The sequence below is a fragment of the Ochlerotatus camptorhynchus genome, unplaced genomic scaffold, assembly GCF_037179485.1.
Source record: "Ochlerotatus camptorhynchus isolate MF236.1 unplaced genomic scaffold, CSIRO-AGI_Acam_v1.1 ptg000067l, whole genome shotgun sequence".
NCBI lineage: Eukaryota > Metazoa > Arthropoda > Insecta > Diptera > Culicidae > Ochlerotatus > Ochlerotatus camptorhynchus.
The window spans coordinates 391,749-409,716 of NW_027040557.1; the positions used below are offsets into that span (position 1 = coordinate 391,749).

At 37.8% G+C, this 17,968-nt stretch overlaps 2 protein-coding genes across 2 annotated transcripts; one reads left to right on the forward strand and one right to left on the reverse strand.

The window, feature by feature from the left end:
- The first annotated feature begins 3,385 nt into the window (after positions 1 to 3,385).
- Positions 3,386 to 15,798, forward strand: LOC135697094 (homeobox protein Hox-B5b-like). The gene is made up of 3 exons (XM_065216682.1): positions 3,386 to 4,060; positions 15,348 to 15,487; positions 15,548 to 15,798. The coding sequence occupies exons 1-3, from the start codon at positions 3,406 to 3,408 to the stop codon at positions 15,731 to 15,733; spliced, it is 981 nt and encodes a 326-aa protein (XP_065072754.1). The 5' UTR covers positions 3,386 to 3,405; the 3' UTR covers positions 15,734 to 15,798.
- A 4-nt stretch (positions 15,799 to 15,802) lies between these two features.
- Positions 15,803 to 17,367, reverse strand: LOC135697116 (MKI67 FHA domain-interacting nucleolar phosphoprotein). Its single transcript, XM_065216703.1, has 2 exons — positions 17,196 to 17,367; positions 15,803 to 17,123 (listed from the first exon to the last, which is right to left on the reverse strand). Exons 1-2 carry the CDS (start codon positions 17,295 to 17,297, stop codon positions 15,888 to 15,890), a joined length of 1,338 nt encoding a protein of 445 aa, XP_065072775.1. The 5' UTR covers positions 17,298 to 17,367; the 3' UTR covers positions 15,803 to 15,887.
- Positions 17,368 to 17,968: the final 601 nt, after the last annotated feature.

A 17,968-nucleotide genomic window follows, 5' to 3' on the forward strand; every position in this document is an offset into this window, starting at 1 on the left:
TAAAGGCCGGCGCACAATGCATACGTTTTCGGGTTTTTTGACAGATGATGCATGGCTAACTGTCAAAAAAAAACCTGAAAACGTATCTATTGTGAGCCGGCCTTAAGAGAATCATAAAACAAAAAAGAACACGATCATTTTCATAGCTTTCCTATGGTCGTTAGTTTTTCGGTACTAGCTCAAAAACGAAAAAACCAGTGAAAGATAAGAAATTTTCAAGCACGAAAAATATTTATGAGTGATAATTTTCAGTTCTCTGGTTTTCTTTGCGATATTCCTCGATCGTAAAAATGTTCGCGGAATTCATTTTTCAGATTATATTTTTTATGGATTGCCGAGATAATTTACTATACTACATTTTTTGTATACGGTGGTTTCAAAGTACGTGAAAATCCGAAAACTTCAACAGAAACTTTCCGGGAAAATTAACCACCCCAAATGATTTTAATTTTGTTTTTATTCATATAATCATATACTCAACTTATTTTTTCATGTCTGTAATTTTGGAATTTTGAAAATAATTTCTAGGGAAAATCTTGTCTAAGTCAAAGAAATTTCCTCTAGCCTAAGTGTGAGAATTTAGTGTTCACTCGGCTGTTGACAAAAGTAGGCCACTCTTAATGTGTGTCACGCGATCGTCTGTTTACTTGGCAGCAACCATTGTGTGGTTCTTCTCATTGTTCTTCATCAGCAGTTTTTTCAGTCGATGCGTCGTCGACTTTGCAAAGCAACCGTTTCGTGATGAATGTGTGAGTGCTGACCACGTTTTGCGTCCTTTGCTACAATGGAAGCGCTCTGACCCTCGTTGGAGAATCTGCCACTGGATGCGGCTCCCGTTCTGGTAGAGGAGGCTTATTGGATAGCGGAAGATAAAATATTTATTGTGTTGTACCTTTTGACTATAGTTTTAAGATGTATTGTATAGTGAACAAGAATCCTCGGCTCTGTAAAGTTAATTCGGTTGAGCCATACCAAATAAATTAATAATAATTAAATTAAAAAGTGTGAGAATTTTAAATTATTTAAGTTCAGGATTTCAAACAAATTTCTATGTTCATTATTGCACTTCAAGAAGTTTGCTCTAATGGCCTATCCACAATCTGAATCTAATCTCAACTTGCCTTAAGCATTTGTCAGATTATTTAGGAAATACCTAAATTCATTCATCTATGGTCAGATCTGACCCTTCTTACTAAATCAAATTTTGAGCCACTTCCCAGGTGGTATCCGGAACAGGTGGTGGCCAATGTTGTCCTGGGTTTTTAATGCAACCATCAATGAGGTTGTTTAAGAGTTCGCATGTAATTTGATGGTTCGCATGATGGGTTTTTGCCCTAGACAAGAACTGGCCACTTACTCGGGGTACGAGAAAAATGGCCGGATGTGCCAAATGTGGTCCTGGGCACTCAAAAATCTCTTGTCACCAGGGTTACTTCTACTCACTTGCTATAAAAAAATGTTTTTTTCTGAATTATGAAATCATTATATAGTATAATGCTAATTAGTACTTGTAAGTTTCAAGAAGAGGTCATAAAGTATATGTTTAACACATAAAATCTGTCAATATTGCTTTCAGTGTGTCACAATCAGCGATTTTACGACTCGTGAGCGCTCACTCTGAGTGAACGCTCACGAATCATAAGATCGCTGATTGTGACGCTCTCAAAGCGAAATGAATAGGTTTTATGAGTCAAACACATACTTTACACCCTCTTCTTGTTACTTACAAGTACAACATAGCATTATAACACCTAATGATTGCATAATTCCGAAATATATTTTTTTATAGCAAGTGAGTGGAAGCAACCCTGCTTGTCACGTCTTCTTTCGGAAGGGAACTCGATTGCCGTCAATATTTAATCACATTCAAACAGAAAAACAGACAAAACTCTTGCTCCTCAATCCCGTACACGCATTTAACGTTCAATTTAATTATTATTAGTTTCTTGAATCCCCGGTCACTTTGACGTTTCTATAAATTCTATTGAACTTGTATGCAACATCATTTGAGATTTGAAGCAATCTTTTTTCCACGAATAGCTTGCAAGATGTCCCGTGAAGATATTTTTAATAAAAAAATATTTAAAGAGCTATGTCTGTTTGTCTGTGATTAGGCCTCTAAAGCCGGCTATCTTGAAAAAGTGTAGATGATGTATCATCTTTTTGCATCAAAAAAAATGCATTTAATTAATTTGAGTGTTACTGTAGGGTAAATCTACCTATTTGAACAATTTTCATCGAATATTTATAAAATAATTAAATATTTAATATAATAAGCCAATTGAGCAGTTCTTGAGTTTTTATCCCCCGTTAAATCATTGAACAAATTTATAAAAGTTTAATTGAGAAATAGAAGCATTTTAAAATTTAAACGAGGTATGACCTTGCAAAATTTCAAAATCTGCATCATCAAGTCTTTTTTTTTTTTCAAGATGGAAACAAAAGGTTCAGTTTTGATGGCCTTTTGTCGAGCAGTTGTATCTTGACATTTTCGTCTTACTTGGAGGCGAACCAGGCCCAGGCTGAAAGCCTCCCTTATAAAGATAAATCAATCAATCAATCAATTTTCGTCTTTCAAATTATAGAAAAAAATAAAATGTTTTGAAAAATATGCAATAAAAGAAATTCCTATTTGTAAACACTTAATTAAAACTGATTGACAAAACGATAAAGAGAAACACTGTCACCGAACCGAACAAACAGGAAAATATCAATATAACGCCTAATGTTATTCCACAAACGCTGTAACCGAATACGACAATCACAACAAGGCTAAACACATGCAACGGGAGTGCTGACAGTGTTAAAAAATGAAGAGAGAATAACATCCCTGATGCGTCCCATTTGGCCGAGCAATGTATGGTACCCTCCTTAAAATAGCATCATCATTATTTCCGACGTCCCCATCGATTGCATGTTCGAGTACAAAGAAATAAAGATTGCTAATTAATATGATAATTATCGAGTCCGGAGTAGCCAAATTGCGGCCATTATAAAATTCAAATAAATCCACAATCTTATATAATGTTTCCTCTTCGGACAGCAGCAAAGGGGCCGGGTTCCATAAAAGAGCAAACGTTTCTGCGGAAATTTCAAGCAACGATAAATTAATCCATCATCAAAAGTGCTTCTGATTTTCAGCATAGAGAAAAAATCCTGCTCATGTGCTCGAGATCACAGTAAGCAACGGAATAGAAACGCCTACTCGAATCCGTGCTCGTTGCTGATTGGTTGAACCATCTGCTCTGGATGGTATGCTTTGGCATTGCTTGCTCTTTGTTGACTCCGATCGAACAGATGCGATCAGCATCCATAGAGCATACTTTTTGCTATTCGTTTGTTTCACTTGGACAAAACCAGTCGTACTGTTAACTGTAGTGTGCATACATATATTTTCATAAAACAATGTTTACACCTTTTTGCAAAATGGAAACACGTGATCATTACGTTCCCGCCACACCACCGGAATATCAATCGAATGGTATTCCTCTGGAAGGAAGCCAAACAGATGGATCTTATTACGACACCTGTGCAACATCCGGCAGTTTTGATCGAGTCGGAAGCCTCTATCATAATGTTTATTGTGTGAAAAGTGTGCCCTACCATGGTGGAGATTTGTGTCCCAACTATTGGATTAAAAATTACACGTCGCAAGCTTCTCCGGGATATGCAGAATCACAGCCTTTCATCAGCTCATCCGAAGATCATCGATATCCAGCAGTCCAGACAACCTCCCAGTATTCTTACGAACCTCATTGTGTCCAACAACCAAACAGTGGTGAACTGGATGTGTGCAATTATGGTACCAATAGCTTTCAAGAATCGACCGTTATAAGTGGAAATAATTCATGTTCTTATGATGGCTTCGATGCCATGTTTAATGTTGCTCCCACGCCCAATGACATATACTCAAACAAAATAAGTGACCACAGTGCATCCCAGTGTAGTAAACCGGAAGCTACGGATGACACAGGATATTTGGAAGACCCAAACAGTGGCATCGATCATTTGAGTGTAGGACGCAGTGCAACCGATGGTAACGAATCCATTTCACCAAAAGGTACATATACATTTATTCATAACAATTATGGATATTTTTGAGGAAAACAATGGATCTAGATAAAATAGAATATTGAATCAAAACTAGATCTCCTTTATCTAGCTTTTGCTTATCAGTAAATAATGATTTTGAGCTATTGTGTTGCCTATACACTAATCCAGTCAGTAAGGTTTTACTGGGTTTTTTTCGTAGTTCAGAGCTAGTGAAATTGCACAGAGAACAGCATAGATGGAACTTGGAATAAGATTTCCGTCTTTAATGTACAAGTTCACTGATTCATTCTATTTATAGATCAGTACCGACGCCGGCCACGTCCTCACGGTCTTTGGGGAGGGAAAGCATGATTATTAGTTCGACAATCATTCTTACTTAGAGACCTAGATTACCTCTGCATCTTCCACAATTGTCACGGGAAGGATAGTTGGGTTGGGGGTTGGGTTCTTTTTAGATCAGGATTCACTGTGATATGTAATGCGATCCGTTAAAAAACGCAGCAGACTGTTTTTTTTTTTTTTTAAATCTAGTGTAGATAAGGCATAATGATTGAACTCCCGACCTTCTGCTAAGGAAGCCGAAAAGGTAACCACTAAGCTACAGAGCCTCCTCCTTAAGGTTTTCCTGGGTTTTTGAATTGCGAAACTGTTCGGTAAAAGTTTAACATCTGTGGAAAATTAAATAAAGAGAAAATTTATTCCGAACTTGTACAGACTTAGCTCTGTTAATCCCATTTAATGATAGAAAATAAAAATAAATCGATTTCATTGATTCCTTACGGATAACGGTCAATTGAATTTTTACCTCGTAGAATTTTTCTTACTTGTTAATCTGAGAGATTTCAAATGCACCTCAACCTAACAACTAAGATTATATGACAGATTTGCAGAAAAAGTGGTCGTCAAAAGGATTTTTAAATATTTTGTAATTTTTATTTTAGTACTATCCCCCACTTTGAACGTCCAAAAAGTAAGGCATTTTCGTTAATTTTTTTAAGCAATAAAACACTAAGGGAGGGCAAATATGTTATATTAGTCATCCTTCGAACTACAATTTTTATTTTTTGAACTCGATTGGCGTCTCCCCGTGGCCGGTGCACCAGGTCGCGCGGGTGTCCTCGCGCGGAAGTCGGAAAACGGCGTGGGAAAATACTCCTTTCCATGTGATCCTGGAACATAAATCGAACAAAAATCCTGATAATGAAATTTGGGTTAGAAATACGTATTCCGATTTTTTTTAAATTAATTTTTTCAAAAGTTGTGGCCTTAGGAAAAAAAGTCCATTTTTCACCCTAAAAATGCTTACAAAATCGTGGATTAAAAATCAATTCTTGACAAAATCGAAAATGTGGATACGTATTTCTAAGCAGAATTTAATTTTGAACAAGAAAACCTAGGCGATCTCCAAATTTGATGATAACTGGTTAGAGTTATTTCCCACGCCAGTTTGAAAAACCCCGTTTCGAGATAAACGCGTTTAAATGCTCAAATGCTCTCTCAGCCCGCCGGTACATGTTTTAGGAAATCGCTTCGTAAAGCGGTAAGGAATATTTTGGTGGACTTGGAGTCTTTTCTAAATTAAAGTATACATCCCAAGGAACATTTTAAGCCAAAAAAATGCATTTTTTTGAAAAATCAAAGTGTACTCCCACAGATCAAGTTTGTTCTTCAGACAAAGTTTAGATTTCCTAGTTATAAAAGGATACAAACATTTTATATTATATTACATATAATATAAAAAGGTTAATTTTCGATCAAACACTAAACAAGCTACACACTTAGAAAAATTCGTGTAAATTTAGGTGCTCTGAGAGTATACGAGCGTCAATTTTGACATAAATTTGAGTCATAACAGACGCGATTGAGCTATATGCTCAATCAAACGTACTTTTCGTCAAGCAACGAACTTTTCAGTCTCGGAGCGCTTGATATTATTACATGACATGTTTGCTTACGTCTCATCTTTAATGTCCAAAATGGATTCCGTCACGTGTAAAATTAGTTATTTCTAAGTGTGTATTTCTCTTGACTTGACCAAGTAATCAAAACTCCGTTCATAGTGACTATGTGACTACTACTAATTAGGGTTTAAAAAAGAACATCTGAACATAAGCAGTTTTTGTCGATTCACACGAAAATTTTTTCCCCCTTGAGAATTGAGAAGAACTGCTAATGTTCATGTGCTTATAACTTGGTATGGTTAGCAGATAGCAAAAATGTTACTTAACATTGCATTATGCAAAAATGTTCCAGATTGCTTGGTTTAAGCTGCTCAATGGATAGATAGCTAATTTTGACAAATTGTTCTAGATCGCTAAGTGGTTGGGAATTTCTGCCAGGATGCTTCAAAGGTAGGGCAGTCACAACCATTAAAACCTGAATATTTCCTATATAAGCAGGAATTGAGGTACTGTGTAGAACATTTTTTTGCATGGTCTTCTATCACCCTGTTTCAGATTGACCACCCTGTATAGACTGACAAATTATTATTTTTTTTTTCAATTTAGCAATCAATCCTTCAACAGAGTTGATGAAAAGTCTATATTTTGTTTTGATTTATTAGAGACTTAGCCTTGCGAGCTATAAATAGTTAAATGCCCATGGCGAAATCAAAACTGCTCACCTGCAAAAAATTAGTTTTAATATATAATTCTATTCAAAACTTATCTTTTCAAAAAGTTACACTGGAAATGCATCGTATCATTGCTAAACAAGCGTAATAAAATATACCGACTTCCATGGCTAACGTAGCATGCATTCTATTCAACAATTGCGTTGGAATAATAATTGCTTCAATTTTATAACGTCGGAAGGTATTTGTCAAAATGTCGTCGGGCAAACGCAAACGGAAGCTGCCGAAGTTGAATAAGGTCAATAGTTGTTTTGATTGCGCTGTACTGTTCATTTAGTGATGTGGGTTCGCACATGCATAGGTATTAGTGCGCGTTGGCGCTGTTATCTGTATCTACACCCAACCGGGGTGTTAAGCCCACTGGGTACCTCGAACGCACCTCGATATTTAAATTAACCTTGGCAGTTAGCGGTACACGAAAACGGACGGATACAGTGTAAACACGCTAGGGAGACAAAAGTTTAATTTACAGCATATTCATTATTATTTGCGTTTCTATTGCTCTAAATCTTCAAACTTTGATAACTAAACGGTAATTTACAGGTCAGAATTGAATTACAAACAAACAAACCAATTATATTACAATTTCTAGCAGTGAGTTTGTTACTCTAGTGGAATTGAGGTTAGGGAATCAGAGGTGCAGGAAAAAAGGAGGAAACACGAATTGTAAGCTTGTTTCTTTACTTTAATAACCTTAAAGCTAATGCAAATATATTTCCAGCTTTACGCTGTTCACAAACTGGACACGCTCTGAAGATCGAGTTCCTTCGGCTGCATCCGAAACCGAAAATTCTCACTAACACGGGGGATGTAAGATTTGCTTACAATTATATGTTAATAGAATTAAAAAATCGTTGGTAGATTTAAAAGTTTGCATTGGTTTTTTTTTCGGTAGAAAGTCAGAAACTTTCAATTGCAAAAAACATGAACAGTAAAAATAAAAATGCTAAATCCTTTGATTTTAAAAGTCACAACTTTTATGATTAAATTTTATTAATGGTCAAATTAAAAGTTTCTACTTTTGAAATGAAATTGTAGAACTGTCAAATTAAGAGTAGGTTAGATCAAAATAAATTTTATCTTATTTCAAAATGGGAGCGTAGTTAAATTTTATTTCTTTTTAAACATAAAGTTCATTGTTTTGATTTTAACGTATATATGTATATATGTATGTATATAAACTAACAAAAAACAATTTAAAATATTGAATTGTGGAATTGTCCGCCATCCTCGTCAGCATCCGTTGAGCCGTCCATGCAATCCACTCTCCCTGCTTCAACCTTAAACTGTGGTGCTACTGTTTCAACCATCTGGCTCAGAGTCCGGTGTGGCCCAATCCGGAACGATGATCTTACTTTTGACTGATGCTGAAATTTCCGAAAAGAAAGCGATTCTGTTATCGTAAAAAACTCTGTAGTCTGAACAAGGCATTATCGTAGATATACTTACCATATTCATCCTGTGGTATCGCCGTATTTCATTTATATTTTCAGCTGGTCTAGCTCACGGATGATCCGGTGAATGCAGCAGGGATTTGTTTTGAAAACTAGTCGATTAGAAATTAATAAAGCAAGCTTTTCAATTCTCGTTTTGCGCGTTTTTATTTTTATGCAGACTGGAGAGTTATAACTTGTAATAACGGTTTTCAAATAATTGCAACACAGAAACCACCATCAAGATAGCACTATTAAATGATATCACTGACAAACCAACATGAATGATCATACAAAGTATCATCAAATTTCTGATCAAAGCACAAAACTGACATCTGCCGTCGTGTTCGCGAAAAATGTGTATACTAGCTACGAACACACATACTAAATGTTTGAGTTGGTTCGTGTCTAATCTATTCCGGGGAAATTATGTTTAGCTAAATAACAAATTTCTACGGTTTTGACAGATGGGATCGCTGCACATTTGAATCCGCCGTTATGGATTCTCGATCAAGAGTTAAGTTTTAGTTTCATGTCGGTTTGTCGGTGATGTTATAACTCTGTAGTCTGAACAAGGTATTATTCAAAAACTAACCAGAAACGAGTAGAAACCTACCCCCGAAGAAGTTGTTTTGACAGTAAAACAATTTTTGATTTGAAAATCTGAACTTTTAAAACTACAAGTTATAATCAAAACATCTATTTTGAATTGAAAATAACCTTGTTGTTTCAAATATTTTCATAGTTCAAGTAACAAACTTTTAAATTGAAAGGTTAATATTTTAACTGATACAATTTTCGTTTTGTGTGTGTAGGCAATGAGGAAATGAAAGTCGAAGCTACAAAGTACGATTCCTATGTAAATATTTGAAAAATCATAGTAAGTATTTTTTATAGTTTGAATTAGAGTCGGTGTATAATGAGTCACGCCAAAAGAAAAACAGTTTCATTTCTCTTGGCAACAGAGGACTGCTACATCAACTTCAAATGACTTCTAGCGAGCAAAAAAAAATAGCGGCTGTTGTAAATCATTATATCAGTGATTTTGTCCAATCATCTTAACAAAAAAATAGTAGAAATTCTCATAACTGATCGTTGCCAAACGTATCCCATGACAATTTAATGCTCACTGCGTGTTCATGATCATTTCTTCGATTATATTTTATATTTTATTGCAATACCTTTCATGGACCTTTCATAGCATCGTAATGTTAGTTTACTTTGCACGATAGGTAGCCGGTTTGACAGTTCAGACTTGGCTTCACTCTTGGCGTGACTCATTATACACCGACTCTAGTTTGAATCAGTTACATTGAATCTTGCATGTTTTGTTATATTAGCGAAAAATATGGCAACTCGAAAAGCAGAATTGTACTTTACCTCTGAATGATTGAATTTAAGGATGAGACTGATATGCAGACTTTTTTCACGATCAAAATCCGTAGATTTATCACATAATATGAAAGTAGATGTCAATTGATATTCGATAGCGTAGTTATCTTAATTAGTTAGTTAGTAAATTGACTAAAATTCATATGGGACTGATATGCGATTATAAGCAATGTAACCAACTTATCCGTGCCCATTAGGATAATAAAATGTGCTCCGATATGATCCTTCCCAGCTGCCTTGTTGTTATGAAACTGCATCCTTAACCCTTTGTCTGTATCTGGGAGGGAGAAGCAGATAGCACACACGGAATTCATTGTAAAATGCTTGTTCTACTTGTCATGAAATTTTTTGCCATTGAAATCAAATCAAAATAGGCGTAACAAAATAGCCTATTTTGCTGTGAGCGTGTAGTGATTGTTTGAGATTGTCCAGTATGCAGTGAGAAAATGTACTTTTCTGTTTTGTATTTAATTATGCTACTAAATATTTTGACAAAAGCCTTGGTTAATGGTATCTTTCAATATTGATTTGAGTATATTAAATGGATGAATTCAAAAAACGATGTCCCATCGAATAAGATAGCAGGAAACGACGAGGGGGACGGCACATCTAAATCTCAATTCTAGATGCTCGAAAAATCTCACACTAGCAAATCCATCTACGAAAAATCTTCTTTCATTTCGCGCATCGCGCATCATATTTTCACAGGAAATCTTCAGAATCGTCATCAATCTTCTTTCTATCTACTCAGCTTGCGTGCAGCTAACCACAGCAAAACACAATCTTTTCTGCATCGTAGATAGAGTCGTCCCCCTCGGGAAACGACCGTTTGTCATAAATTACATTGCGCAAGATTCTAATTCCACCTTGTGTATTCTTGTTCAACTGTAAGAAAAGCATCATCAAACTGCTTGGCTCCCATAATGACGGTTCGTGAGAGCTTGATTCTGGCTCCTTTTGACGTTCATATTTTTTTAGTCTGCTTCTCCCTCCTAGGTCTGTATCACGGGGTCAATATACTTAAGGGTCCTGTGCACCACCAGCGGTGCAAAGGGCCAACGTGAAAGACTTCCATCCTGGGCGGCTGGTCGCTTTTGCCTTGACCTGGGCCCAGGTCAGATTCCTATCGACTTGCTTAATTTCCTTATTGAGGCTCCACCGCCATGAGCCCCTGGGTCTGCCTCTGCTGCGATGTCCTGCCGGATTCCAATCCAGCGCTTGCTTGCAGATTTCGTTTCCGCCCCGTCGAAGTGTGTGGCCGACCCACCTCCACTTTCGCTCTCGAATTTCTGTTGCTATCGGCTTCTGATGACCTCGACGATGGAGCTCGGCATTCGAGATCCAGTTGTGAGGCCACCAGGCACGAATTATATACCGCAGGCATCGGTTGATGAAGACCTGCAGCTTTTGAGTGTTCTCCGCTGATAAACACCACGTCTCGCTGGCGTATCACAACACAGATTTCACGTTCGAGTTGAAAATTCGGATTTTGATGCGTTGACTTATCTGGTTGGATCTCCATATGTTTCGTAAACTCGCAAAGGCAGCCCTAGCCTTCTTGATTCGTGCACCTATGTCGCTCTTGGTCCCGCCGTCCGACGCTATTTGGCTGCCAAGATATTGGATACTTTTGACCTTCTCCACTGCTTACCCCGCTACCGTAAAGTTGGAAGGGTTGCCCGTGTTGATATCCAACGATTTGGTCTTGTTGTTACTCTGCATATCAGAGCGCCGTTGTGCTAGTAGAGCAACAACATCAGCCAAATCGAAGTCCTTGAGATGCTCCATGGTGATAGGCTGCCAAAGCCGAGGGGGACGACTCTATCTACGATGCAAAAAAGATTGTGTTTAGCTGTGGCTACATGCGCGCACGCTGAGTAGATAGAAAGAAGATTGATGACGATTCTGAAGATTTCCTGCAAAAAGATGATGAGCGATGCAATAGATGCGACAAATGAAAGAATATTTTTCGAAGATTGATTCGCTAGTGTGAGATTTGTTGAGCATCTAAACTTGAGATTTAGATGTGTCGCCCCCCTCGGCCAAAACAGCCCACGGTTCGGTACACGGTCAATTGAACCTACCATGATCTCGTCGATTACGATGAGAAACAGTAGCGGTGATAGTATACATCCTTGTCTCACACCAGCGACTACCCGGATAGGGTCGGACAAGGCTCCGTTATGCAGAACTCTGCAAGTGAAAGCCACATACTGCGCTTCGATGAGGTTGACGATTTTATCCGGGACTCCCTTGCGTCTCAGGGCGCCCCACAGATTCTCGTGATTGAGACGGTCGAAAGCTTTTTTGTAGTCAATGAATACCAAATAAAGGGACTCTTGGAATTCATTGACCTGCTCCAGTATGATGCGGAGCGTGACAATGGTCCACACGGAATCCTGAATGCTGCCGTCGGAGAGTCGCGTCGATCTTCTCCTGTATCCGATTCAGGATAACTTTGCACAGAACTTTGAGAACAATACACAGTAACATGATGCCTCGCCAATCAATATGACCCCAGGAAATTTTTGCAATCTTGATTATTCATCAAAATGATTTTGTTTTCTCTAACATTTTTGCATCCTGATGAATGTGGGCGTCTTAGTGGAATACCTGTATAATGCATGCCAAAGTCTTCTTAATATGCCTGCCTCTTAGTTGAAACATATTTCGAATTTTATTTAATATCCGTTAACTTTGCTTTATTTTAGAGGTACAGACAAAGGGTTAATTTCACTTATCATGGGAGTTGGCATGTCTCCCTCGTCCACCGTACCTATGAAGCCATTCCTCCTGCTGTCGTGGTTCTCCATCTCTGCGCCATTTAGGTGTTCATCGCTTCCACATTTTCATCACCTCACGTTCATCCGTCAAGATACCTCCATCCCAATCCCGACACATTTCAGCTCGTGGCATAAAGCCTTTGCGGGATGCGTTGAGTTTCTTGTAGAACTTACGCGTTTCTGGAGATTGAGATTGTACCATGGTGGGCGTCGGTATCGAATGTTGTTTTCAACGGAAAGTCTTTAGCGCATTGTTGCCATCACAAGGTAGTGATTTGTACCGTGATAGGTCCTGATGTCGCTTGTGTACACTGAAGCTGGTGTACAGTACACTGAACATTCCGATAACCGGCCCGAATTCTTCCTCCTGGCCAACCTGAGCATTGAGACCTCCGATAACGATTTTGACGTCATGTCTATTGGGATGGGAGGCAACAATTGCCGAACTCCCAAACGGCCGAACCCAGCAGCTCAAAGCTTGTTTGTGTGCTGTGAAAGCGAAAGCACGTATATATTTTTTTTTTGACGTAGGACTACGTCTGTGATTTCTATATGGGGGTACACTTTGTGAAAACCAAAAATGGAACATGTAACAAAATTATGAAAGATTTTGAACGTTAATAACTCAGCCGCCCCTGGACCAATTTCAATTATTTTATCACCAATCGATCAGATATATTTCTACGCATCCGTTAAATTTAAGATTTTATCATTTTTCAAAATTTCACTATTGAAAATTGGACGAATGTGCAACTGTTGCTATGATTATTAAAATTATCACTGATTACCTGCGAAAAGCAATTTCCCTAACACAGATTTTAAAAATGAATTCTATCTGGTCTCACCAAACGGTGTTTATTCAATCACCGCGTTGTGAGTGGTGGTGTTCTCCAGCACACAACAAAAGGCTACCTGCATGCAGCGAGCTGCAGCGCATATGAGCATCCATAGAAGGAGGAAGAAGCCGCACCGCTATTGATCGGAATCAGTAGCTCATCGTGAGTCGTTGTGGGCCATCTATGTCAAGTGCGTCATACTAAAGAGTATAAACAGAGAAAACCCCACTCAAATTCATATTTCTACACAAGCTCCTGCTGCAGTTAAAAAATAATATTTATTATATAAGACCACGTAGTCCTACGTCACCATTACGTACAACACCATTGGGCTGTCCCTTGTAGTTTTTTTTATATATAATAGCACGTATAAAAAATGAGAGACGCTTTTCTATGCGATCGCACCGTCTACTGCGATCGCCCATTTTACTTGCTATCGTTTGTTCGTTCAAACTGTACACTTGTTGGTACACTTGTGTTTATCAATTCAGTTTACTTTTAATAAAATCAAATAATTCCGGTGTTATTATTTAATCTGCTAGCTAAGCCCAATAATGGCTTTGGCAGCTGCTGTAATATTTTCGTTCCAGCCGCGTCCTGATCTATATATAGTCTTGATAGAGCTGGAATTAGGGCGTAACAGCTTTTGTAAACAATGACTTCTCTCGATGATTTCTCGATGTTTACATTTTTCATGGAGAACACCGACATGGCTAATGCGTGCTAAATCGTCATATCCCTAACCCCTACCCATAACGCGTAACAACGCAATTTTTACAACGAAAAATAAAACAATCTGGATTTCCTTGCGCCTGCCTTAAACAGTATTTTGAAGCGATCAACTGCTCTTAGTTAACCCTTTCACGCCCAGAGTGCTTTGGCAATAATCAGTTTTTGAAACCTGTATCTCTGGAGTGTCTTGATGTATTGGCCTAGATTTTCTTCCGATATTAGAAGAACTAGTACAGACTATGTTATAATATGTTTTACAAAAATCGGTAGTTATTTCAGAAAGTTATAGCTTACAATGTTAAAAAGGGCCATGCTCCAGAGTAACCATAGACGGGAAAGAGTTAAATGAACTTATTTATTTAAATTTAATTTAATTTTCATCATTGCTACGTGATTCACCAGCTCAACCAACTTAAGAGATGAACTAGCCTTCGGCTAAAAATCTCTAAAATAAAGAATAAAAAGAAAGTTCAACTAACTAGCGCGAGTTTCAGTTATTCCTGAAGTCTCATGCTGGTAGTTGCTGACGCCCTGTTTACAATATGCTGGCTACTTTAAAAGATACGTGATTTTCATGTCCGACAATATTAGGTGAATTCCACAAAAAATAGTGCGATTTAATAGTTTGTTGTGTTAGGTTGTTTTCATTGTAATCAATTAAATTGAGATTTAAAACCCGATTTGCAAATACAAAAATTTAAATAATCAATCACATCACGTATCTTTTATATGAAAATATGGTGCGCTTCATTCAACTAAGGGTTTTGGTATAATCAATTTTAAAAACCAGTATCTCTCGAGTGTCTTGAGATTGAGATATTGGCCTGGATTTTTTTTCGATAATAGAAGAACTAGTACAGATTATATTATATCGGATATGAACTAGGCCATGGCTAAAAATCTCTTTAAAAAGATTTAATAAAAACAGACTTGTATATAATATTTTTACAAAAATCAGGCATGGTGGTCCAGAGTAACCGTGGGCGGGAAATAGTTAACTTGTTTTGCTGCCGGTGCAGTCCTTTGCTCGGTGACTGGGTGCAAGGATGGTGTGATGCACATGACTTTCTTCTAACATTACTAATGTTACACTTGTTTTTATTTGAGAACCATAAATGCATACTTTTCTGAATTTGAAAAAAAATGACACTTATTGACAAAATCGTAGAACTTCAAATATTAGGAAAAATGTTGAACTGTCCCAAGTAACTCATATTCAAAGAATTATGTTGAGTAAACTTCTATACACCCAAAACCAGTTATAAAAAGTTATATAAACTGTTATAGAACATATGTATTGCTTGGGATGTCTCGCTAATCACAAAACAGAGAATACATTATAAATCCGCTCAAAATTGTACAATGTAAACGTTGATTCAATTATTTAAAACATTCCTCTTTCATAAGGGCCAATTTACTAAACGTAAACAATTTCTTCTTACGTCTTACGACATTATGAACGCTCACTGTCGAACGTCTTCCATAGATGCAACCATCGAGAAACATAACCATAATTCCACCGATATGGATGGCGTCATCACACCGATAGGGACTCCAACCAAAACTACCACCAGAAACACGAGCGGAAGCAATCGGAAGGAACGAACGGCTTTCACTAAGACTCAGGTAACGTTTCATTTCTGTTTCGGAAGAGTAAAATACTTCATAAAAACTTATCTTTTTAAGGTAAAGGCACTAGAAGCAGAATTTGCCCACTCCAACTACCTGACCCGCCTGAGACGGTACGAAATTGCTGTCGCCTTGTATCTCAGCGAACGGCAGGTCAAAGTGTGGTTTCAAAATCGTAGGATGAAATGGAAACGTATTAAAACTAGTTCTTCAAACTCATCTAAGGAGAAACAATCTACATAATCTGATAAGCAAAAAAATACATTATTTATTAAACTTACATTAATCACTTATTGACATCCATTGGGTATCCATTACACTGGGGTATTTCAACAAAACCATTTGCGACAACCCTACATAGTCGACATCAAAAAATACATTATAGATTAAACTTAAATTAATTCTTCTTCTTCTTCTTCTTAATATCCTTTGCTTTAATTTGTTTAACACTTGGATCTTTTAACAAAGCTTTCGCGGCACCTTTCACAGGACTAGTCGCATTCTTTTGTACCTTCGTTTTTTCCTTCTTACTCTTCGGTTTCTTCGTCACTCCGCCGCTACCAGCGACTTTTTTGCCTTTAGTGCTGGTATGTGCCGAAGGTTTGTTCTTACGTCCTTTCATCACTTTCTCCGGACTCGATTCCGGTTCTGTTTGAGAAAGGGATTCGTCTGCTGATTTTATTGGCTTTTTCTTCGATACTGGTTTTTCCGGGGAGGTATCCGTTGAACTAGGAGGCCTCAGTACCAGTGGTCGTTGACTTTTTTGAGACCTTTTCTTTTCTTTATCGAGACGAGCCTTGGTTTTGTTGGCAAGCTCTAGTGCAGCAAATTTAGTTTGTTTTCCGTTTGGTTGATTTTCTTGATTGTTATCCTCATCACCGCTGTCCTCATTATTGGTCGTAGCAACGTCCCAGTCTGTAGATTCCAAAGGAAGAAAGCTGGCATCTTCATCGTCATCATCGGAAGAATCCGCACTCATTTCATCAGTACCTGCGCTCAGAACACTTGTGTCCATCTTTTCTAACTTATGCTGCTGTTTGGCCTTCTTCTTATCCTTCTTCGCCTGGTTTTCGGCCTCTTCAGCATCATGCTCTGGAACCTTTAAATCATCCTCACCAAAATCCGGAACGACTTCGTCGACGTTGTACTCAACTCCCAGTTCAGCATATTTCGTTTTCAACTTCTTGAGTTTACCTAGCGCACGCAGATTACGGTTGACCACTTTCGTCCTTGTAACCCGTGCATTGCTTTTGGCCACTTCTTTTTTCAGCCAAAGTTTGTACGTGGTTGTTTCGTTACCATTGGCATCATAAGCTTTCTCGTACTTGCGCGGAATTCGCTTGGCGCCAGCTGGCAATAGTCCCGTCTTCAGTAGCTTACCAAACATCAAATAGTTATTCATTGTTTCGGAAGCAATCTGTGCCACCTCTCGGTAACGGAATTCAACGTACGCATATCCACGACTGCGAAGGGTTTTCTTCGAACGAGCCACATGTACGCGGATTACATCGCCAAACTGGCAGAAGAAAGTTCTCAGCTGGCTTTCAAAAAATCCATGCGGAAGATGCTTTACGTAGATTATACCTTTTTCGTTACGTTCGCCGGTCGGTTTCTTGGGGGAACGTTTGTTATTCTGGAAGAGAAGATTCAGATTGGAGGTTATACTATGCCATCACTGTTCGACTACATGGTTCATGGTACTTACCCGATTGGATAGAATTAATGGCTTTTTGGAAACTTGTTTTGCTTTTTTAGGCTTTGTCCTACTATGTTTGGCCACAGCCGGCATTTTGGAAGAATTTTTCATTAATACAAAATCGCAATTACAATTTATTTCCACGACACGTTTTGTTCGCAGTACGTTTGTTTACGAAATGGCATGTGCGCGATGTGCACAGCCCAGGCAGCCGGAATACAAAGGGAACAGCAGAAAACAGAAACACTTCGCAGTCAAAAAAATCGAAAAAAATCTGACTCTCGCTACACGCTAACAGACAATAGCCCATTAATGGATTAAAGTAAAACCACGTCCCCTAATAATATATTAGTCGAGATATTACACAGAAAAAAAAGTTGTTGAATATTACTCCAAACTGCTGCAACCAGGTCAATCCATCGGTTGTGTAATATAACGTACGATCTACATCGATTTTGCGAACAAAATTACATCCATTGATGTAATATTGTATCTGCTTTTTGCTATTACATCATTATTTCATACATCAGCTTGAATTACATTGATCGAAATTACATTTTTTTTTGCTGTGTAGTATAGTTATTTTGCTTAACGACGTGTTCAGGATATCATCCAAACCATTTATCGAATAGTGCTATCATTTGGATTATTGTTCGGGTACGGTGTTTTTTTTTTATTAAGTCCGTTAATTACAACCTGATTTACATACCCTAATAAAACAAACAATAAACGAACGATAACTAAAATGATAGAACTACTCCTCAAATTGTTTGGATGATACC

Bases quoted from the DNA above. Each gene is read 5' to 3' on its own strand.
- LOC135697094 (XM_065216682.1), top strand. From the start codon at position 3,406: ATGTTTACACCTTTTTGCAAAATGGAAACACGTGATCATTACGTTCCC. The intron at 4,061-15,347 runs GTACATATACAT...CGTCTTCCATAG, and splicing joins CGAATCCATTTCACCAAAAG to ATGCAACCATCGAGAAACAT. The intron at 15,488-15,547 runs GTAACGTTTCAT...TATCTTTTTAAG, and splicing joins CGGCTTTCACTAAGACTCAG to GTAAAGGCACTAGAAGCAGA.
- LOC135697116 (XM_065216703.1), bottom strand. From the start codon at position 17,297: ATGAAAAATTCTTCCAAAATGCCGGCTGTGGCCAAACATAGTAGGACA. The intron at 17,124-17,195 runs GTAAGTACCATG...CTTCTCTTCCAG, and splicing joins CATTAATTCTATCCAATCGG to AATAACAAACGTTCCCCCAA.